The 23,906-nt window shown below is 43.8% G+C and overlaps 1 protein-coding gene across 1 annotated transcript; it reads left to right on the plus strand.

The window, feature by feature from the left end:
* The first annotated feature begins 961 nt into the window (after positions 1-961).
* Positions 962-23,729, plus strand: LOC111955089 (phosphatidylinositol 4-kinase beta). The gene is made up of 12 exons (XM_023975166.2): positions 962-1,170; positions 7,863-9,139; positions 17,897-18,124; positions 18,405-18,638; positions 18,758-18,867; positions 19,004-19,108; positions 19,391-19,514; positions 19,620-19,733; positions 19,993-20,144; positions 20,422-20,554; positions 20,791-20,911; positions 21,045-23,729. The coding sequence occupies exons 2-12, from the start codon at positions 7,877-7,879 to the stop codon at positions 21,224-21,226; spliced, it is 2,766 nt and encodes a 921-aa protein (XP_023830934.1). The 5' UTR covers positions 962-1,170; positions 7,863-7,876; the 3' UTR covers positions 21,227-23,729.
* The last annotated feature ends 177 nt before the right edge of the window (positions 23,730-23,906 follow it).

Here is a 23,906-nt window from a genome sequence, read left to right on the forward strand (position 1 = left end):
GGTGGGAGGAGCTATAGGAGGACAGGCTTTTTGTAATGGCTGGAATGTAACATCCTGACCAGAGTTCTTATGTGTTTTGCTTGTTTAGTGTTGGTCAGGACGTGAGCTGGGTGGGAATTCTATGTTGTGTGTCTAGTTCGTCTGTTTCTGTGTCCAGCCTAATATGGTTCTCAATCAGAGGCAGCTGTCAATCGTTGTCCCTGATTGAGAATCATATATAGGTGGCTTGTTTTGTGTTGGGGATTGTGGGTGGTTGTTTCCTGTCTCTGTGTTTGTGTTCTGCACCAGATAGGACTGTTTCGGTTTGCCACATTTTGTTATTTTGTTCGTTGTAAGTGTTCACTGTTTTCGTTAAATTAAACATGTTGAGCACTGGCTACGCTGCGTTTTGGTCCGATCCCTGTTTCACCCCCTCTTCTAGTGAAGAGAGGGAAGGCTGCCGTTACATGGAATTGAATTAGTGGAACTGAGTCAAAAATGTGGTTTCCATATCTTTGATGTGTTTGATACGGTTCCATTTATTCCAATCCAGCCATTACAATGAGCACATCCTCCTATAGCTCCCCCCACCATCCTCCACTGCCACAGACATAAAATTAGTTAATGCAAATATGAGCACATCCTCCTATAGCTCCTCCCGCCAGACTCCACTGCCACGGACATATGCAAATTAACGCAGTGAGTGCACAAGACAAATATAAAATCTTCCTGATATGCAGAGCGAAGTCACACAACTCAGTTGGGAAGATTCCAAAGATGATTTTATTCTAGGTTGAGTCTTGGAGAAAGTTGTGACATAGCAAGTTGATATTCCAATGTTATTTATTTCCAACATTGGTTATTCTGAGCTTCTTTTCAAATCACACAATGTAAAGTAGAGACCATAAACCATCATTTGGGTTTATGTATGTATGACTTTGGTACTGAACAGATAGGACCAATGACGCATCATACGTTGGCTTCATGCCAAGGGATGTGTTCGCTCAGATTCACTGCCCATTGATGTGATAACGCTGGCGTCAACAGTTCTTTTAAATATTTTGAGGCGGATCCGTCAGCTGGAGGAATTTGCGCAGCATTAGAATGAGATTCGAGCTGGGGAGCTAGAGTCGTTCCAAATGGAATTACAAATCAAATGGATTGATTGAGACCCTAAAATTGTTTGTCAAGGTAAGTTTAAAAAAATGTATTTAACTAATTTACTTACCTAACGTTAGTGTTCAACAACTAATATTTGTTGCTCCAGCTGGTCTGTTTAGCAAGGAATGTTTTCTCTTCCTGGGCGACGCAGTAACGTTAGCGAGCAAATCAGAGAAGCCAGCCTTTATTTGCTCTTTTTGAGTTTAGCAATATGAATGGATTTGTCTTTTTTTTTTTTTACGACGGGAGGTTGAAGCCAGTGATTTTGAAGAATCTAGCCTACTATTTATAGCATTCAGGATATTTTAAGTGGTAGCTATTTAGCAGAAGTGCTGTGCTATGGGGGCGGCTAGCCTGGCTCTCTCACGCAGCTAGCTAACGTTGGTGCCAAAAAATCTGGACAATGTGAGATATTGTTGAACTGGCCTTCTGTGAACATTAGCTAAACAATGTATGTACGACGGAAACTGGGCATTGAATACAGCTAGGACGCTAGTCATTCTCAGGTGTGCATTGGGCAGTGACGTGGTTTTTGATTGTTTGATAGGTAACGTTAGCTACTTAGCTGCTGTGACTAACGACGATGGCGTTGTGGCACGCCTTGATCGCTAGTAAACTAGAATCTTGCCTAAATTAAATCTCCATAGTAAATATATTATAGTTTATTGGTTTCGCCTATTCCTCTCTGGCTATAGCCAACAACTGACTTTATTGCTTAACCAGTTAACTATCGTCTATATACTTATATATATATATATTTTTATGCCGGTTTAGGAGTCTAACATGACGGATGGTTACCTTAGTTCACTGTTTTGAACTGCACGTGCCTCTTGACACTTTGCCCAGGACGAGACGTCACTCCACTGTCCATCATTAACGCTCGAGAATTGAAGCCTCTATCAGTTTCATGGAGATGTCATCATTCCTCCGAGTTAGGTACATTGATTATTTGCCTGGTCATTTGTAACTGAAGAATAGAGAATAATGCACTTTGTTCCCTTGGTCCCCTTGGTCATGTCCAAGCAAACTGATTCACTTTCAGGTGGTTTATCTTACAGTGCACCAAGCATTTGCAATACCAACCAGAGTATGTGAACGGAGCGTGCCCCATTTGACTCGAGCGTTGGGCGAGATATCCAAAGCCTGGAGCGACTGCTCCCGCCCGCTCCAATTTCGTTCCAAGTAGCGCTCACTTCAGGGCATGCCCGGCTAGCATGCATTTGTAGTCTGCTTGTATACTGCTATAGCCGCTTGCTTTAGCTACTCGTCATGGAGTTCACTAAATATTTTCATAAAGAAACTGATAAAAACACACAGGTCCAAAATCAAGGTGACTTACAGAGATAAGGGCCAAGATGGAGAGCAGTGATATAGTGTCCACAACGAAACAATCATTGTGGGATCAGAAGATGCACATATCCCGAAAGCATGATGGTGTACTTGCACATGCTAAAAGAAAGGAACTATGTGGGTATATAACTAAGTGGGTCATTGTGGCAAAGTATTTATAAACAAAAAATCTGATTTCTTAAAAGTTTACTTCATTTTTGTTCTATTATCTATACAATAGGCAGGCCATAATTTATTTTGGCCAATAGCCATGGCATATTCCCGCTTTCTGTTTTGATTAGGTTATTTTGCCTAAACAAAACGTGTATGTATAGCTCTCTCTTTCTCTGCTCACCTGGCAAGAATGTGGACAGGATATTCTCCGCTGCTGGTCTGCTCTCCAGGCACCATCGCATGAGCCTGGCCTAACTTGTATTTCAAAATAATTAATGCAAAGACACTGTAGACTGAGTCTGATAAGGCATTTTTCATTTCATTTGAATTTAATTCGAAGTCACAGCATATATGTACATTTTATAGACTATAATACAACTAAATGGCCCTACAAGCCTAGTGTCGCACTCGCAAATGCTTCACAATGTATTTCTTTGTAGGCTATAGCCTTGAAGAAAATAGCCTGAATAATCATTCATTTCTGTTCCTTCTTAGGCTTTGTCTGGCTCCTAACCAATTTAGTGTTTATATGCTTTTTAATATGACATGTAGCCTATTTGAAATGACAGCTTCTTACATTCACACTTTCATATATATATTTAAATACTTTTCATTCAAATCATTTCATTATTTCAAAACCAAATGGTATGTCCAGGTAGTCACACAGCTAGATGGGTGTTGGTTAAATTGTGATTTCTTTTTTTTTAATGAATGGAGCGGCAGTTTTTTTTTTTTTCATTTGCGCTAGGAAMGTTTTTTTTTTTTTTTTTGCGGAGTGGTGGAACGCTGGAGCGGTGTGTAAGCACTGCTCCATGAGCGATGAACGTGATTTCCGACCACTCAACTCGCTTACTCTGATACCAACCCATGTCCCCTAAAAGAAAAAACAAAATGGTGTATCATCAGGGTTGTTTTTTATCCAGACAAGAGAGACCAAGTTCACTCCAAACATTACTTGTATTAGCCTGGTGACAATGTGACATTTAGTTCAGGCATTGTATACCTACCTGCCCATCTGTGTTCAACCGAACACTGAATTTCAAGAGCACAAGTTTTAATGTCACATTCACAAGTACAGTGAAATACCTTTCTTGTAAACTGTAAACCGAACAATGCAGTAATCAATAACAATGTAATAGAACAAACACACGAGAAATACAAAAAAGGACAGTAAGTATAAGGAAGTGCTGTCTACCAGCAATATCATTGTAATAAATGTCAGTCCTTAATATGGACATGGAAGAGTCATTTAAAAGAATAAGCCAGCCAGTTCTCTAACTGTTTGGTTGCTCGCTTCTATTGAATACAATCTTACTAGGCTAGACCTATATGGACAAGCTTTCTACTGGAGATGTGTGTTGGAGTGTTTTTGTTGATTTATTGACGACACAACCACACATTCCCACTCTAAAACGGCATGTAATATCATTCAGTTTATTCAATGTAGGTCTTCTAATAGCCAGGGGATTTTCTTTGTGAAGTCCTAATGTGTGAGAGATCATGATTTTAACCGGTGCCAAGTTACTCGCTATAGCAGAGGAACTTTGCTGTCTGTGCTGTGATGGAAAGACTGAAGTGTGTAACTGATCCTGCTGGTCACAGTTTTGGAGAGCAAGTGAGACCCCAATCAGTGTTTTCTGCCTGGGTGTGCCAGTGTGCCACTACCTCATTAAATAATAAACAGGGACATGAGGGATGTAGGGGTTTGTGCGCTTGATATTCCACCCCACTGACTGCCCTTCCTGTTATTTTGACTGTCCAGTGTCCACACTATATAAATGAAACATGAAAACGAATTAAAGATGGTAAATACAGGCTGAAATTCTGTTTCTCCTACATTTTAGTAATTTAACAGACCCTCTTATCCATAGCGACTTACAGTAGTGAGTGCATACGTTTTCATACTGGTCCCCCGCGGGAATCGAACCCACGACCCTGACATTGCAAGCACCATGCTATACCCACTGAGCTACACAGGACCACCTGTCACACTCATTTTCACCTTCTCTAAATGCCTTAATTTGTGGCAGTGAAAATGTTCTGCTTATACATACAAGCTTTTGTAAGTTACGGGGTCAGTGGAATGGTTGTGTTCCAGCAAGTTTTTACATGCTGTTTAAGGGGTGATGAAATTCTGTCTTCAGCCAGTGTACAACTGTAGTTTCCCGATAACTGAGGGTTGGCGTTCAGGAGGGAAGGACAGCAGATGGGCTCCTCCTGCTACATCGCTGGTTGGTCAGTCCAACTAGGTCAGATGTCGTTTGTGTTTGGAGTGAGATTGGTAACAGTGAACACCCTGCATTTCACTCCAGCCTTTACCACCCAACCACGATTAAGGCCATTCAGGCTGGCACACAGTGACTATTTGTGCATAACACACATTAAGGGGCCACATTAGATAGACTTGAAGGCCAAGTGGTCTACTGCCATGGTTTGGCCTACATTTACCTGCAAATATCTCCAGCCCAGTTGGCAGTTGTAGTATTTTTCTTAAATAAGAAACGGAGGTACCAGCATGAGTCCTCATAATTATCAAGTGCAAATCTGCCTCAAACCTTAGGTTTGATAAATAACTTTCTCACGGCATTTAACTATGACATGCTCACACACACACTTGTTGATGCTCTCTTCTTGTTGTAGGCTCTCTTCTTGTTGATGCTCTCTTGCCTGTACTGTATTTGACTTGCTCTGTGGCGCAGCAGACCAATTTCCTGCAGAGTGCAGCAGCTGTGTGGCGCAAGAAAGGAGGCAGACGCCCGCTCTTACATCCTCTAAACCCCACATCTGGAAGCCATCGTCCCATACCCTGCCTGTAGGAGCCGGCACGGGCTCCATTATTTCGTAGTGTTTGTTTAATCGTGACCGTGTCTCATCTGTGCTGTATTATACAGTTGGCCAAGTGTGCAACCATTACAACCACAGAGCCTCGCATGGCCTTCACTTGTCGAAGTGCACTTTTCTTTTTTTATATCTTTTTTAATTGCTGTAAATATTTACTTCCTGAAATTCCACATTAAAGAATTTCTGATGGTGTCAACTGGCACATCACTCATGAAATCGGAACATCAAGCACATCCCACAAGATTGAGTCGTGTCCTAGGTTACAGCTTGTAAAGTCGGTTAAACAGTTATCTGAATAACTATTAGGTAGGTCTATCCATATCTCTGAGCAATAAAAAAAAAAAAAGAAGCTTTCTGTGCTGTAGTAACATTTGTGGGAATGTCATTGGAGGTCAATGTGTAATCTTATCAGTACCAAATCAGAGCTTTGGGCATGAGTCACTGTTAATTGATACTCTAGGCCTATAGGCATGGGAAAGTCCATCTCCATTGTGTACTAATCTCAGATCGGCTTCTAAAACAACAGTCGTTGGCTGAATTAATTAGGCTTGGCCTAGCCTATACATTTGACTCTAAAGCTGTAGTAATAAGAACAGGCTTAGCCTAATAGCACAATGTGTTCTTGGTGCCTGAAATGAGTGTCAGAATATTGTATTGTGGTCTGTGCTTAACATGTAGGCTAAATGTTAAAACACAGGCATTGAGAGGGAAGTAAATTACTTGTGTTCTCTCAAAGTTGAGGCTGGAATGGCAATGTGTATGCCACAAACTGTTCAGTTTAGCTGTGGCGTATCAGTGCCCTCTGATTCTCTGAAACCGCAAGGACGGGACCTTTGGACAGACATCGCTGGAGAGAACAACCTCTACACAACATTGTGTGTGTGGACACCCCTTCAAATGAGTAGATTTGGCTATTTCATCCACACCCGTTGCTGACAGATGTAAACAATTGAGTACACACCCATGCAATCTCCATAGACAAACATTTGAATTAGAATGGCCTTACTGAAGAGCTCAGTGACATTCAATGTGGCCTTGTCATAGGATGCCACCTTTCCAACAAAAGGTTTGTCAAATTTCTTCCCTGCTAGAGCTGCCCCGGTCAACTGTAAGTGTGACATGGAAACGTCTAGGAGCAACAACGGCTCAGCTGCAAAGTGGTAGGCCACAAGTTCACAGAACGGGACCACTGAGTGCTGAAGCGCGTAGTGCATAAAAATAGTCTGTCCTCGGTTGCAACACTCACTATCGAGTTTCAAACTGCCTCTGGAAGCAACGTCAGCACAAGAACTGCTCGTTGGGAGCTTCATGAAATGGGTTTCCATGGCCGAGCAGGCACACACAAGCCCAAGAAAACCCTATGCAATGCCAAGCGTGGTGTAAAGTTCACTGCCATTGGACTCTGGAGCAGTGGCAACATGTTCTCTCTCTGGAGTGATGAATTACACGTCACCATCTGGCAGTCGGACGGACTAATCTGGGTTTGGCGGATGCTAGGAGAACGCTACCTGCACGACTGCATAGTGCCAACTAAAGTCTGGTGGAGGAGGAATAATGGTCTGGGTCTGTTTTTTATGATTCGGGCTAGGCCCTTTAGTTCCAGTGAAGGAATATCTTAACGCTACAGCATACAATGACACCTGTCTGGGTGGCTGGTCTCAGACAATCCCGCAGGTGAAGAAACTAGATGTGGAGGTCCTGGGCTGGCGTGGTTACATGTGGTCTGCGGTTGTGAGGCCGGTTGGACATACTGCCAAATTCTCAAACTATGTTGGAGGCGGCTATAGGTAGAGAAAGGAACATTAAATTATCTGGCAACAGCTCGTGGCATGCTGACTGCTGAAATATCCAATTGCATGCTCCCTCAACTTGAGACATCTGTGGCGTTGTGTGACAAAATTAGCAAACATTTTTTGGTGGCCTATTTATTGTCCCCATAAAAGGTGCACCTGTGTAATAATTGTGCTGTTAATCAGCTTCTTGATATGCCACGCCTGTTAGGTGGCTGGATTACCTTGGCATAGGAGAAATGCTCACTAACAGGAATGTGAGAAATAAGCTTTTGTGCGTATTGAACATTTCTGGGATCTTTTGTTTCAGCTCGTGACACAAGGGACTAACACTTTACATGTTGCATTTTTTAAATATTTCTGTTCAGTATACTTGGTCATGGAGAAAGGCACCCATCTTATATTCCAGATCATGAACATTTTTCAAATGGCGAAAAACTGACTCGTTCAGTAAAATTATAAAATGTATGTATGACTTCAAGAGCAAGCCCAAAGCATAACTTAACAAATCTATGTGATGTAATTCCCCCCCCCCCCCTGTCTTTGCACTGGTCTCTTGGTTCACTGACTCATCTCTCCTTCTTCCAGATTTGACTGCCGCCATGGCTGACATGGAAGTGTCTCTCTCCCCTGCCCAGATCGAGGCACTTTACCTCAGCCCCTCGCTATCCTCCACCTCCACATTTTCCTGCCCTTCCTCACCTGGATCCTCTTCTTCCTCGTTCTCCTGCTCAGACTGCTCCTCGGACTGCCCCAACCAGCACCAGTCATCTTCCAGTCCCAGAAGCTCCAGCCCCAGTGGCTGCAGCAGCAGCGACAGCGATGGCATACGGGGCTGCAGCCCTCCTCTGGACATCATATCTGAGGACGCTGTGGTGCTGGACTTGGTCATCAATCCTGAAGTGGCCTTGAAGGCTTGCCAGGAGGTCCTGCAGAAGGTCAAACTCCTGAAGGTTGAGGAAGAACCGGAGTTGTTGCAAAAGTGCGGCCCGCAATGGCGGCTGCCCAAAGAGACCGTATACATGGAGCATTGCAACACGGGTTCCGCTAAAGAGGAAGAACAACGTTATTCTCCTCAACAAATAACGCAGAAATGCCCTGCGTCACAACAGCCTTGTGACACAGGTTCGATTAAAGAGGAGGAGGAAGAAGAAAAAGAAAAGCGTGACCCTCCCCGACAAATTACGCGGACATGCCCTCAGTCGCAACAACAGAATGGCGACCAGTCCTCTGCAGCGGCCAAGCAGTCCTTGCTTTTGCGGCTCTTTGAATCTAAGCTCTTTGACGTCTCCATGGCCATGTCCTACCTGTACAAGTCCAAGGAGCCCGGTGTCCAGGCCTACATTGGCAACCGCCTCTTCAGCTTCTCGGACGAAGACGTGGACTTCCACCTACCCCAGCTGCTCAACATGTACGTCCACATGGACGAAGATATGGGCGACGCCATCCGACCCTACGTGGTGCACCGCTGCCGCCAGAGCATTGCCTTCTCCCTGCAGACGGCATGGCTGCTCGGCGCCTACTCCTCCGACATGCACATCTCTACCCAGCGCCATTCTCGTGGCACCAAGCTGCGCAAGCTAATCCTCACAGACGAACTAAAGCCCCATGCAGCTTCTAAAGGTGTGGGTGCTGCGGATGCCAGGCCTGGCCTGCGGGTCGGTGCCCGCATTCACCACCACCAGCGGCACACCATGGAGCTGTCCCTGGCCCCCGACAGCCAAATCAGCCCCGCCGATGCCTACCTCTCGCCTTCCAAGCGGACACACCAGCGGTCCAAGTCGGACGCCACGCATTGCACGAGCCTGGGGACTAGCCTCAAGAGAACAGCCAGCAACCCCAAGGTGGAAAGCGGCTACGATGAGGTGAGGGCCTTAACATATTTTGTCATGCTAAAAGAGGGACGGGAGAGTGGTGTCAGCGCTGTGGAGTATAGAATGTCTTTATGTTTTGTTTTTAATCATGTCTTTTAATAGTAGGCCTGTTGCATACATGTTCTCTCTTTTTATAGTCCCTATGTATGATAAAGGACAGTAAACACTGTGTGGATTTTAGTTGAGGAATCTGAGCCCCTACCCTGAATCCCAAGTTTTTCTCCATCTGTGTAAGTAGTTGTCCTACATAACACTGTGGGAAACTTGGTTCAACCATTCTGGATTGTGCTGTGCCAGCAATATTTTATTTATTTATTTTATTATTCGCAGGTGAGGCGTCTTCCATGTCTCACAATTATATTACTTGTGGAAAAACTGTTCTGTCAAAATTGAACATTCTCTGGGAGCCCGGGATTACAAGTGTTGGACCTTGAGGAGCTCTATTCCAGCTCTTTCTATGGTCTAGCCAGACTACCCTCAGTCTAACTAATAAAGGGGTTGGGGTTAGGTAGCATCTGTCCCACATCTCCAGAGTTCCCTCCCTATTATTTTGGGCGTGCAGTCTCCTCCCTCTCCATTTTGGCTGGACTTCTCAGCCAGATTGCTCTGCAGCTGGTGTCAGAGTGAGGTTGAGGGTGGGTCCCTTTTGAATTGAGAGATGGTGAAAAAATGGGTCACTTTCTATCATGGGAGACATTAGATTGTTTAGCAGACGCTTTTGTGAGCATGTTTGTGTGTTGGCAGGATTTGTCAGTGTTGACGAGTGATATAGTCCTTGTGGTAAATCGTATGAAAGCCATGCCTCTTGGTTGGAAGAGACACTTTCAGACTGTATTTTCCCTATGATTGCTTTGAGCGCACAGGGAAAGAATGTTGGAGAGTTTGTGTGCTTCCCCTTGTCTGGCCTTTCTCTGTCTCACTGTTTCTCTGGCTTGCAACCTTCTGCCAGTCCCCTCTCTCATCAGGGATCAGTTATTTTATGAGAAATAAAATGGGGGTAGTTTTAGATGGGACAATGTCCTGAACTAGAGCAGAGTGATGGTCCCTCTCCCCTCCTTGATATATTTTACTGTCCTCACAGTTACACGCCTTAAACAATTGTAGACTTTCTGGGCAAGTGGACTCCAAGACATCTTGCTGTGTTATGCATTATCTCGCTACTACCAATGTTTCCCCTCCCACCTCTCTTCATTCTGTTTTTGTGCCTGTTTTTGTCATCCTTTTTAATATCCTCTACCAATCCCTCTCTCAGCTAATATCCTCTTTCACTCTCCCTCTCTCTTTTCCTCCCATCCCTTCCCCACTTCTGCCTGCATCAAACCTCCCTGCCGACGTTGTGGCCAGTGATCCCTGTTTAATCTGTGTCGGTGCTGTGAAGAATCCTGTAGGGCACAATAACAATCCACAGAAAGCAACCAACAGCCCAAAGGAGTTCAAGGGCGCTTCATTTAATTGACTTTGCTCTTTAGGATTTATTAGCAAAGATGGGTAGAAACTGCTTCTCCAATAGAAATACCCAATCACCCTAGTAGGTGATGTCATGGCAACGTTAGCTAGCAAAGGTCCTGTGCAGTAACACATCGGGTCTAACGGTCGTGCAAACTGTCAAATCAAAGGCACTCCTTTGATATAAAGTTGGTTTTGTTGGAAATAAAAACGTGTCACTTTCGTGGTTGTAGTAATTACAGTTTCTGCTACTTAAGCTCGGCTCGAATCTATGTTTTGGATTTAAAAAAAAATGAACAACGAAGAATAGATTTGTCACTTCTCCCATTGGCTTGCCAAACCCCGGTCTGGGTTGCAGAGTCTGCTTCGCAAGCGTTACGGGAAGTCTCGCTTGTTGCGCCTCTGTTTAGAAACTAGTGATCACTATTTGGATGGCAAGCAGTCCATTTTGCTTTGTAATAATAAATACTGTACTGATAGCAATAAGGACTAAGGCTTCACTCGCCATCTTGTTAGTCCTGGTTATTTGCCTAAGAACTGACTAACTTTGTTTTGATCTTTTTACTTGGCCTCTGGCTGGATTGCAACAGTGAGGAAAAACCAAGAGGCACCAATCACAGTGAAGAGGAAGAAGAATGCTGTGAAATATATGTCCACCATTTTGAGCCGCACTGTAATGTGAGTGGGACCGCCCCCGCAGTGCAGGTTGGGTTGGGTGTTGCATAACTGCCCTTTTGTTTACAGTCTGGGCTCAGCTGTCAGTGCCCAGCATGCCTTCTCTGCCTCACTACTTCCCTCTTCCTGCCCCCTCGTGTTGTCTTGGCAACAGCCACTGGTGGATTCAGATGGCTCCCTTTTTCCCCAGAGTGGGTTTCAATGTAAACATACACTACCGGTCAAAAGTTTTAGAACACCTACTCATTCAAGGGTTTTTCTTTATTTTTACTATTTTCTACATGGTAGAAATAATAGTGAAGACATCAACTATGAAATAACACATGGAATCATGTAGTAACCAAAAAAGTGTTAAACAAATCAAAATGTATCTTCTATTTGAAATTCTTCAAATAGTCACCCTTTGCCTTGATGACAGCTTTGCACACTTGGCATTCTCTCAACCAGCTTCACCTGAAGTGCTTTTCCAACCGTCTTGAATGAGTTCCCACATGCTGAGTGCTTATATGGCTGCTTTTCTTTCACTCTACGGTCTGACTCATCCCAAACCATCTCAATTTGGTTGGGGGATTGTGGAGGCCAGGTCATCTGATGCAGCACTCCATCACTCTCCTTCTTGGTCAAATAGCACTTACACAACCTGGAGGTGTGTTGGGTCATTGTCCTGTTGAAAAACAAATGATAGTCCCACTAAGACCAAACTAGATGCGATGGCGTATCGCTGCAGAATGCTTGTGGTAGCCATGCTGGTTAAGTGTGCCTTGAATTCTAATAAATCAGTGTCACCAGCAAAGCACCATCACACCACCTCCTCCATGCTTCACGGTGGAAACACACATGCGGAGATTATCCGTTCACCCACACCGCGTCTCACAAAGACACAGCGTTTGGAACCAAAAATCAAAACATTTGGACTAGACCAAAGGACACATTTCCACCGGTCTAATGTCCACTGCTCGTGTTTCTTGGCCCAAGCAAGTCTCTTCTTCTTATTGCTGTCCTTTTAGTAGTGGTTTCTTTGCAGCAATTTGACCATGAAGGCCTGCTTCACGCAGCCTCCTCTGAATTCTTGATGTGTCTGTTACTTGAACTCTGTGAAGCATTTATTTGGGCTGCAATTTCTTAGGCTGGTAAATCTAATGAACTTATCCTCTGCAGCAGAGGTAACTCTGGGTCTTCCTTTCCTGTGGCAGTCCTCATGAGAGCCAGTTTCATTATAGCGCTTGATGGTTTTTGTGACTGCACTTTAAGAAACTTTCAAAGTTCTTGATCTGCATTGACTGGACTTCATGTCATAAGAGAAACGAGTCCATCATTACTTTTTCTTACTTGAGCTGTTCGTTCTTGCCATAATATGAACTTGGTATTTTACCAAATAGGGCTATCTTCTGTGTACCACCCCTACCTTGTCACAACACAACGGATTGGCTCAAACGCATTAAGAAGGAAAGAAATTCCACAAATTAACTTTTAATGAGGCACACCTGTTAATTGAAATGCATTCCAGGTGACTTCCTCATGAAGCTGGTTGAGAGAATGGCAAGAGTGTGCAAAGCCGTCATCAGTGCAAAGGGTGGCTATTTGAAGAATCTCAAATATAATATATTTTGATTTGTTTAACACTTTGTGTTTTTTTTGGTTACTACATGATTCCATGTGTTATTTCATAGTTTTGTCTTCACTATTATTCTACAATGTAGTAAAAATAAAAAGCCTTGAATGAGTAGGTGTTCTAAAACTTTTGACTGGTTTTGTGTGTGTTTATATAAATGTTTTACTTCTCCGTTCGGAACAAGTGTTAATGTCGAGCCCTGCGTTATTGACTTGGACATCAAGACATTCGGTGGAAGGCAAATGCCTCAACATTGATTTGACTGCTGTGAAATCAGTTGTAAGTCTTTTAAGACTGACTTCCTCATCAGACAGCTCCTCTGTACTAGCCTATGTGTTGTCACCAGATTAGCTTCACCCTTAGAATACCTTTTTGTAACACGTTGCCCTGTGTTTAACAATCACCTGGACTACAGGTTCAAAGGACGTCTGCTCTACTGCTGACGTACATGCACAGACAATGTATTTCTGCCACACCTTGTGTTCTGCAGGTAACCCAAGCCTCCGGCTCGGTTTCCCTGTCAACTCTATCCCCAATGTGGTTGTCATCAGCAAATTGTACTTTGGTTACATGTCTATTGCGGGCGCAGCTAATTGCTCATTTTGCCTAGACTCCTGAAATGCATCACAAGAGGGCGACACGAGTAGCTCAACCTATTTTTGTGTCATTTAGCACCAAAAGTATAATCGGGCACACCGCCATGCAATCTCCATAGACAAACATTGGCATCAGAATGGCTTTACTGAGCTCAGCGACTTTCAACATGGCACCGTCATAGGAGGCCACCTTTCCAACAAGTCAGTTGGTCAAATTTCTGCCCTGCTAGAGCTGCCACTGGTCAACTGTAAGTGCTGTTATTGTGAAGTAGAGACATCTAGGAGCAACAACGGCTGCGCCGCGAAGTGGTAGATGCCACAAGCTCACAGAACGGGAGTGGCGGGTGCTGAAGTGCGTAGTGCGTAAAAATCGTATGTCCTCTTGCAGCACTCACTACTGAGTTCCAAACTGTCTCTGGAAGCAACGTCAGCACAATAACTGTTTGTTGGGAGCTTCATAAAATGGGTTACCATGGCAGAGCAGCCGCAAACAAGCCTAAAATCACCATGCGTGATGCCAAGCGTTGGCTGGAGTGGTGTAAAGCTCATCGCCATTGGAAACGCGTTCGCTGGAGTGATGAATTACACTTCACCTTTTTTTTTATTTAACTAGGCAAGTCAGTTAAGAACAAATTCTTATTTACAATGACGGCCTACCAGAGAACAGTGGGTTAACTGCCTTGTTCAGGGGCAGAACGACAGATTTTTACCCTGTCAGCTCAGGGATTTGATCCAGCAACCTTTCGTTTACTGGCCCAACGCTTTAACCACTAGGCTACCTGCCGCCCCATCTGACAGTCCGACGGACGAATCTGGGTTTGGCGGATGCCAGGTGAACACTACCTGTCCAAATGCATAGTGCCAACTGTAAAGTTGGTGGAGATGGAATAATGGTCTGGGGCTGATTTTCATGATTCAGGCTAGGCCCCTTAGTTCCGGTGAAGGGAAATCTTAACGCTACAGGATAAAATGACATTCTAGACAATTCTGTGCTTTCAACTTTGTGGCAACAGTTTGGGGAAGGCCCTTTTCCTGTTTCATCATGTCAATGCTCCCATGCACAAAGCGAGGTCCATACAAAAATTGTCGATCGGTGTGGAAGAACTTGACTGGCCTGAACAGAGCCCTGACCTCAACCCCATCGAACACCTTTGGGATGAATTGGAACGCTGACTGCGAGCCAGGCCTAATCTCGACTCTATGATAGAGCAGGTATCCACTCAACCTTTTCAAATCTATGAATTACATTTTGGGAAGTATTACCCAGCCACTTTATTTGTTTGGAAAACGAATGATTTTGCCTCGTTAAGCACGGGTCCAGAATCAGTTTAGTTATTTTTCTGTTTAGAACAGTTGATTGGTTTGAATAGGGAAATCAGGTCCCAGGTACACTCAGGGACCCTTCCTCAACAGAACGTCCTGTCCACTGGAAATAATGTTCAGGCAGTCTGACGTTTGGTCATCATCCAAAAAAATACATCTTCACAGGAAAGGCATTTTGACATTTGACTACAAAAGTAGAACGCAAAGGAAGCTGCTTGGTTTACTTGTCAACACAAAAAGAACGAGGAAATACGGGTTCCTCATCCGGAAAATCGGTGCCTTTGAATATGCCTAACTAGGGCTGTGGCGGTCATGAAAATGTCAGGCGGTAATAGTCATGCAAATGACTGCCGGTCTCACGGTAATTGACCTTTTTAACATAAACATGTTTAGTGTGCCTTTTGGAACATCTAGATTTTAAAAAGTCTAATACATTTTATATAGCCATCACAATAAAATCCATTATTTAATTGTGATAGGCCTATAAATCTGGGAATGTCTTAATTCAAAACAGGCTGCATGATGCAGCTCTGTATCTTGATGATTTGTGGAGGGGGAGAGCTAATCAATGGAAGATGGAATTAAAAGGGAAATGAGAGAAGGGTTACAACGACCAAAAGCCAGCAGGTATGCTGCTATTTACGCTATAATCTGAGTGGAGTTATATGTAGTCTAACTGTAGGATGGTGAAAAGCGCGTTTAACTTTATGGCTAGCCTCAATTAGCCTAGTTAGCTTGCTTTTCTGGTTTTGATGCAGTCAAGACGGGTACTGTGTAATCGGATGGGAGGATAAATAACTAGCAAGAAGTTAAGTGGGTGCGGTCTCTACCTCCTGTGCCTCCAGGCTCATAGTGCTCCGAGCCTCCCGTGTTTTACTCAGATGTTTACACACACACACACACACACACACCGAACGTTCTCCACTCACTAACAGCCTACAGCTTCTGTCTCCATGGCTCCGGTTGAATAAAGTAGCAAAACAATTGGCTTTTCTGCTGCTTCCCTCACTCTGCTCAGACCAGTTGTCTTTTTGGGAAGATGTTTTTAAAAATATGCATGTTGGGTCTGGTCCATTTCGGAACGGGAACTCTAACTCCAATCACTTTGTTCTCATGATTTAGATTATTACAAATTCAATGATGTGTTTCAAGTGATTAGAGGGCCAATAGAGCGCTGAGTTCCGGGCCATTAGCAAGTTTGGTAGGCAATCCATCGGCGCCATTCATTTGTGCAGTTTTGGATTGGTATTACCATTACCAATGGAATTTAACTGCAGTCATGACTCGTGACTGCTGGTTTGGCAGTAATACAGCCCAAGGCCTAACCCATGTATGTCAACGCCACCTTTTTAAGACTGTTTCACTATCCACACCAACTAGAAAATGTATGCATTGGGCATAATTTCTCTGTAGGATACTAATCTGGACATTGGCATGTAGTTCAATGGTCTCTAACCCCTTGGGTTGTTTTCGCTCTAATCGGATAACTTGCTTCATGTTTATTTAAATGCTCCTGTGATTTTTGGAGACTCGGCTAAATGTAAAGACACCTGGAGTAACCTGTACTAAATGAGAGGTTAGTAATGGGAACATGTTTGAATGGAAAGCTCCAAATTCAAATCAAATCCAATTTTATTGGTCACATGCAGATGTTAATGCAAGTGTAGCGAAATGCTTATGCTTCTAGTTCCAACAGTGCAGTAATATCTAACAAGTAATCTAACAAATTCACAATGACTACCTTATTCCCACACAAATGTAAAGGGATGATTAAGAATATGTACATATATGGATGAGCGATGGCCGTAGGCAAGATGCAGTAGATGGTATAGAATACAGTATATACATATGAGATGAGTAATGTAGGATATGTAGACATGATTAAAGTGGTGTTATTTAAAGTGACTAGTGATACCACTTTAATAAGATGACTTAATAATAAAAGGTAAGAGATTTGAGTCTGTATGTTGGCAGCAGCCACTCTGCTAGTGATGGCTGTTTAACAGTCTGATGGCCTTGAGATAGAAGCTGTTTTTCAGTCTCTCGGTCCCTGCTTTGATGCACCTGTACTGACCTTGCCTTCTGGAGGATAGCGGGGTGAACAGGCAGTGGCTCGTGTGGTTGTTGTTATTGATCCAGTGTCACATGCAATGTTGACACACAATGTTTACACATTTTACATGGTAGTCCTAAGCAACAATGATGCCACTGTCAGTAGTTCATGTTGCAAAAATTGTCCTACCTGGTATTAAAGGTAGACTCAGCGGTATGACGTAGATGCAGGAAGTAAACCGCATTGTGGGTGAATTTCCGCAACAACGAGGAGTATTGAAACGCGAGGCTCAACTTCTTTGTTGTTTTGGTCACCTGGCTACCATGCTGTAGCAGTGCGACTGTGTGAGCGCAAAGTCTTGTATCTCGCTCATCTCAATATCTGCAGTGCTGCTCGTGGCAACAAATTTCATTGAGTCTACTTTTTTTTCTTTTTTCTTGACTGTTAAGTATTTTAACATGTTAACCGTCCCATATGTTAGCCTACTTGGAGCTTGTTTCCATAAAAAAACGAAATTAAGTATGTTTTTAAATGGTAACATCTCAATCATAAGGTTATCTAATTTCAAAGTAGCCTTAATGGTGGACTGTAGAACAAAGAACTTCCTCGGTGTACTTTTACCTATTATAATGGTATTGAATATTGCTCATACTTTAGATATGAATATTGGACACCATAAGTTGACTAAACATCTCCAAGGCCCAAGGTATCTGGGTGTTGCTAAACTCTATCATTTTAACTATTGTGGTACTGCAATGGTTTGACATAGAATTTATTTGCTTCCTTCTCCCTGTGCCCATGCATTCTTAGTCTTATACCTCCCTTGGTTCTTTTCTGATTCCGCTCCTAAAACATCCTCCATTCAATTCCCATCATACCATCTTCCTTTCTCAGCCTCTTTATTTTTTTTGTAGTCATTCAAGGAAGGACCTGAAAGTTGTGCCACTTGTTATTTGTTGTAACTCATTGTAAATTTCTTCAGAACACAAAAAGACATCGGTCTAGATTCTAACTCCTCCTTACCTCTCTCCTCCTCTCTGTAGCCGTTGCGCCTGACGCCGCAGAGGGAGTTCATCAAGTCTCTGATAAGCATCGGAAAGCAGCTGGCCACACTGCCCACCAAGGAGCAGAAGACCTGGCAGCTCATCTCAGAGCTGTCACAGCTCAACCACAAGCTGCCCGCCCGCGTCTGGCTGCCCACTGCAGCCTTCGACCACCACGTGGTGCGCATGCCCCACACACAGGCCGTGGTGCTCAACTCCAAAGACAAGGTGAGGCGACTTGTTGTAATATATGTATAAGGAGGTACACACACACACACACACACACACTACAGGCTCCAAAAACAAGGTGACCAGAAGGCCTAGAAGTTTGACACATTAGTTAGTTTTGTCATTATTCATTTCCCGAGGAGCCTTGAGTGTAAATGGAGTGGGCCCCAATGCTCTTTGTCAATGGAACTTCCTGCTTAAATGTGTCTTAGAAAAATAGGTCTAGAACTCCAGTACCTAAGTATGACCTCTGACCTCTTCATTCTCCCCTTCCTTTCAGGCCCCATACATCATCTACGTGGAGGTGCTGGAGTGCGAGAGGTTCGAGACATCCGGCATTCCCCTGCGCATCCCAGAGACGCGCATCCGCAGTGCCCGCTCTGCGGACAACCTCCTCCCGGAGTGCATTAGCATCACAGCCGAGCAGCGCGCCGGCAGCTTCTCCACCGTGCCCAACTACGACAACGACGACGAGGCCTGGGCCGTGGATGACATTGGCGAGCTGGAAGTGGAGGTACCGTGTGGCACAATGTGACTTATTCAAGTAACATTTTGATGACTAGGCAGTAAGGGAAGGAGGGAGTGAATCAGATTTGAATGTACTTTAACCCTGGGGGCCTTCTATGGTTCCAGCTCCCAGAAGGCCACACCAGTAGCAGTGACAATATCTCCCAGTTCTCTGTAGACAGCATCACCAGCACGGAGAGCAAGGAGCCTGTCTTCATCGCCGCCGGCGACATCAGGTATAGAGTCACTGTCAGCCAGAATTGCTTTGCTAGCTTATTTCTCTTTAAGACGTTCTTGTTATAGTTTCATGTTTTGGGTCCATCTCTATTGTCTGGATAGTGGTTTTACAACCACATGTTTCTTTTGTCTTAGGCGACGTCTGTCAGAGAACCTGGCCCACACCCCCACAACGTTCCGGAAAGATCCGGAGGACCCGTCCGCTGTGGCGCTCAAGGAGCCCTGGAAGGAGAAAGTCAGGTGGGTGATTGGTACATAGAAATAGAATTACTAGAAGATACAGAAAATTGGTGGGCATACATAATCCCCCACTGAGGATGCATGTCTATCCCACTTATTGGTATTTTTTTTATTTTACCTTTATTTAACTAGGCAAGTCAGTTAAAACATTATTTACAATGACGGCCTACCCTGGACAACACTGGGCCAATTGTGCGCCTCCCTTAGTTCAGCGAAGAACAACGCATTGTCAAGTTATTTGCTGTGTCCTTACTATTTCCTTCCGTTCTCTCCATCCCTCAGGCGGATAAGGGAGGGCTCCCCTTACGGTCACCTGCCAAACTGGCGGCTGCTGTCAGTCATCGTGAAGTGTGGGGACGACCTGAGGCAAGAGCTACTGGCCTCCCAGGTGCTCAGCCAGCTACAGGTACTTGACTCTCCACAGTAGAGTCCCATTCCACAGAAGTCCTCTGTGGTAGTATTATTAATGTTCACTCACTAATTCGCTCCACTTCTCCCCTTTCCTCTCCAGTCCATCTGGGAGCAGGAGCGCGTCCCCCTGTGGATCAAGCCCTATAAGATCCTGGTGATGTCATCAGACAGCGGGATGATTGAGCCTGTGCTGAACGCTGTGTCTCTGCACCAGGTGAGCAGAGAAAATTAAATGGACCCAATTGGGCACTTGATCTCATGACAAAGTTGCCTAACAATAACTTCAAGCCGAGTTGTTTAGCTTTGTAGTCCAGTACCTCTTGGGATGAAGATTTTGGTAATATTAGTAACGGTTTGATCACGCACTGGAATTTCATGAGTTGCTAATTCTAATGGAATGCCTTGTCGGTAGCTTTTTCTAATGGAATACTGTCTGTTGCTATTTTATGCAAAATGCTGTCTCTGTGCTCCAGGTGAGGAAGCAGAGCCAGCTGTCTCTGCTGGATTACTTCCTGCAGGAGCATGGCAGCTACACCAATGAGGCCTTCCTCACCGCCCAGCGCAACTTTGTGGAGAGCTGCGCCGGCTACAGTCTCATCTGCTACCTGCTGCAGGTTAAAGACAGGTGGGCAGCCCTCCCTTCTCACCCCTCTTCAGTTTCACTAGTTCTATTACTCGCATGTTCCATTTCCCCTCTTCCTTTGTCTTTGAGGCTGTTTGGCTGCGTTTACACAGGCTGCACAATTCTGATCTTTTTCCAATAATTAGGCAGAAGGTCAGATTTGGGCTGCCTGTGTAAACCGTTTTTGTGGTCTGATCTCAACTACCACATCCCACCCTCTCCTGTATTTCTAAACTGTTTACTCGGTCCCCCTATCCCTTCTCTGATCTCCTTTCTCCAGACACAATGGAAACATCCTCCTGGACTCGGAGGGGCACATAATCCACATTGACTTTGGCTTCATCCTGTCCAGCTCGCCCAGGAACCTGGGCTTTGAGACCTCTGCTTTTAAGCTCACCAGCGAATTTGTGGATGTGAGTCAAATAAATCCTACCGCATGCAAATTTGCATTGTCATATAGAAGTGTTATCCGGAAAACACTGTGGGATTGATCATATAACTATCTCCCTAACAATCTGCGTAAATACATTTGTCAGTGTTCGAAGACGCTATTAGCGACAATAAGTTTGCTGGTTAGCTGCAGTAACCTGCATAACCTGTTGGTTTTGTATGTGTAAAGACTAACCTCTTGTCTGTGGTTCTCTCTCAGGTGATGGGAGGACTGGATGGAGACATGTTCAACTACTACAAGGTGCTGATGCTCCAGGGCCTGATAGCTGCTCGCAAACACATGGAGAAGGTGGTCCAAATAGTGGAGATCATGCAGCAAGGTACTGTTAGCTAAAACCGTATATTAGCATGATCAGTGTGTTGTGGTGCTTTTCCATAAACATGATCTATCTTTCTCTGTGGTCTTGGTATTGCTCCTCTGACTCCCTCTCCCTGGGCCCCCCCCCCCACCAGGCTCTCACCTGCCCTGCTTCCATGGCTCCAGCACCATCCGCTACCTGAAGGAGCGTTTCCACATGAGTCTGACGGAGGAGCAGCTACAGGTGCTGGTGGAGCAGATGGTGGATGGCTCCATGCGCTCCATCACCACCAAGCTTTATGACGGCTTCCAGTACTTCACCAACGGCATCATGTGAACAGTTCCACACCAAACTCTACCACATGGGACAACCACATGTGAGAGCAAGCAAACATGCATATAAAGATGGTGGCAAACCTGTGCATATGGACTCACGCATGTGTGCTTGCCATAGCAGCACATTTAGGGAAATGGACTCTTGTATAGACAAGTGCAACAAGGTCCTGTTTGCGAACTTGGTATGTTCTTTGTCTTAGACGGACCTCTGTTTTCCCCCTCCTTGTTTTGGCCTTGTGGAGGGGGGAGTCGAGGGGGGAGTCCACACCTTCTCTCCCTCTTGTCCTCCTATCCATAGGACTTTTACCGCATTGACTGTTCTAAAACGAGGCATAATGCACAGTTCAAATCACACACACAAAAAGGATTAAGTATCAATATCGAGGAGGTACTTAATTGAAAAGGGGGAGGGCCAATACTGGAGAGGGAGTGGTCTATATTCAGAGGAGCCAAGAAGACTTATCAGAATGGATGAAAGACGAATAACTGTGGATCAATTGTGCAAGAGCTTCACAAAGCAGTACATATTGAATATATTTACTTTGTTCTTAGAGAGCAAAATGGACTTTGAGAAGCCACTGTGTAACGACAAAGAAAGCACAAGACATATCATTTGCGGAGGTTTTCTAATGGACATTTTCTTTGTTCTCTGAAAATTCCTATGGTTATCAAGAATGAGCCAGCCCGAAGAGAGGGGGGGAAAAAGGACTATAAAACCATTGGTGTATGAGTGTTATGTCAGGAAAACAACTCCTTAATCCAAGGTTTAATGCATTTTGAACAATGTTTAAACTGGAAAATTGTGAACTAGGACCAACTCATCTCTTATTAGGGGTCCAAGCATATGCAGCAAAGCTGCTGGTTGTATGTGTTTTTGTTCCCATCCTTGATAACAGGTGCAGTTTCATTTCAATCTGAGTTTTGCACAACTGGGGCTCGTTCAGTAGAGCACATCTGTAACACATTTAGTGTTATAGATAGAAATACCATGAAATAGAAAGTTCTTTATCTCAGTTCTCCAGGGACTCTTGTCCTTACTGAATAAGCACCAAGCAACACAGACTATCTAGTATCTGAAACTATCAGGAAAGGGCAGAATGTTTTACCATTTAATATGCCGACTGTGTCATACCAACATGCATCATGTAGAACTTTGCTTTGCTTGTTTCACTCTTTAAACCACCATACTTGAAGGAAAGCTAGCATAGTGATGAGCCTCATGCACTTGATGAGTTATGTTAAACCAAAATAGCTAACTGTGGTTAAATTTATGCAAAAACTCAACATTGATGTTCCACTAATGTTAGTCTTTAACCTCTAACGAAATGTGATTTATTAATGCATTATTATTGTATGTTTTGTTAACTTAGGTTGCATATTTAAAGAATGCTCAACACTTTCCTCTCTGGTTGGCTCTCAGATGCATTCCTGTGAATAACTCAGGCCAATCTAGAGTGAGGGTTGTCCTTGAGCAGATTATGTAAATAATGGGAGTGATTTTTCTCATTCCTGTCCGTTTATTGGTCTGTTTTATTTCTCCTTGTTTTGAACAGTATGAGCTCACTATCACAAGTCAACTTCCTTGATATGTGAATGTTTTTTTATTTTTATTATAATCTACTAAACTTTTTTTACTTTTTTCCCTTGCTGTCTCAAACACAAACATGTATTCAGTATTGAAGAGAGTGGTTTCAAGAGCTACATGCTTGGATAGCCTATAACTTATATTACCTGCTCATGTCTCATGTTTGAAAGCTGAGTCGATGGTGGGGGGGCTTTTGTGTGTAGCAAAAGTGACAACTTTTCTCTCAAATGCAGTCATTCCTGTGAGAGAAACGATCCCTTGATGTACGAGAGGTACAACTTTTATCAATGCAACAGTTGGGACAAGGGCGTGCAGGTCATGTACCCAGGAAGTGCTTTTATCAGAAGTTTAACACTCCTGCTTACTCTTCTCTAAACACTACTACTGCATTGCTTTTCCCTTCATTAATTCCAACCCTAACCTTATTCTGTAAGATGATCTATAACTATAAAGTGCATTTTCTTTGCTGGAGCGGGTGCTGTCAGTCAAACCTTTGTGTTGATTTTGATGTCTCCCCATTGAGAAGCAGAATTTTGTCCTTGTCCATCCAGATGACAAGGGCTATATTCGGTCTGCTCCAGATAGAAATGTATTGTATAGATCACTTGTTTCAAATAGAAAGTGATGTCTGCTCTATATGAATGTTTTTTGCCTTTTAAGTTCTGAACATTGTGCCCTCCTGAAAGAGACATGGTTTTATACAGAATTGGTCCACACCAAGCAAAGCATTTATTCCAGTAATTAACTATGGTTGATATGGAGTGCCTTTGTCCTTGATACTAAAGACATTTAGAATGTACAGGGGAAGAAATTGTCCACTTTACATTGTATCAAAACGCTAACGCTTCCTGATTGTTTCACTTTTCATTCGTGGTTGAGACTAAATGCATGACTCATTCAATAAATCAAATTGTTTTTACTTTTCTTGGTTAACGTGATAAATATTACATATACACACATTCATTCAGACTAGTATTTTGTGTTGCAGTAGATTTCTAGTTTCCCAATTAAATGACATTCTACTCTGCACATTTATCCAAAATTCATCAAATGAGAGAAACAGAGTATACTAAACATTAGGAACACCTTTAATATT

This window comes from Salvelinus sp. IW2-2015, linkage group LG30, assembly GCF_002910315.2.
Source record: "Salvelinus sp. IW2-2015 linkage group LG30, ASM291031v2, whole genome shotgun sequence".
NCBI classification, from domain to species: Eukaryota; Metazoa; Chordata; class Actinopteri; order Salmoniformes; family Salmonidae; genus Salvelinus; species Salvelinus sp. IW2-2015.

Excerpts from the sequence above, each read along its gene's own strand:
- LOC111955089 (XM_023975166.2), top strand. The coding sequence starts at position 7,877 with ATGGCTGACATGGAAGTGTCTCTCTCCCCTGCCCAGATCGAGGCACTT. Across the intron at positions 18,868-19,003 it reads ATCGCCGCCGGCGACATCAG|GCGACGTCTGTCAGAGAACC; the intron begins GTATAGAGTCAC and ends CTTTTGTCTTAG. Across the intron at positions 19,109-19,390 it reads CCCTGGAAGGAGAAAGTCAG|GCGGATAAGGGAGGGCTCCC; the intron begins GTGGGTGATTGG and ends TCCATCCCTCAG.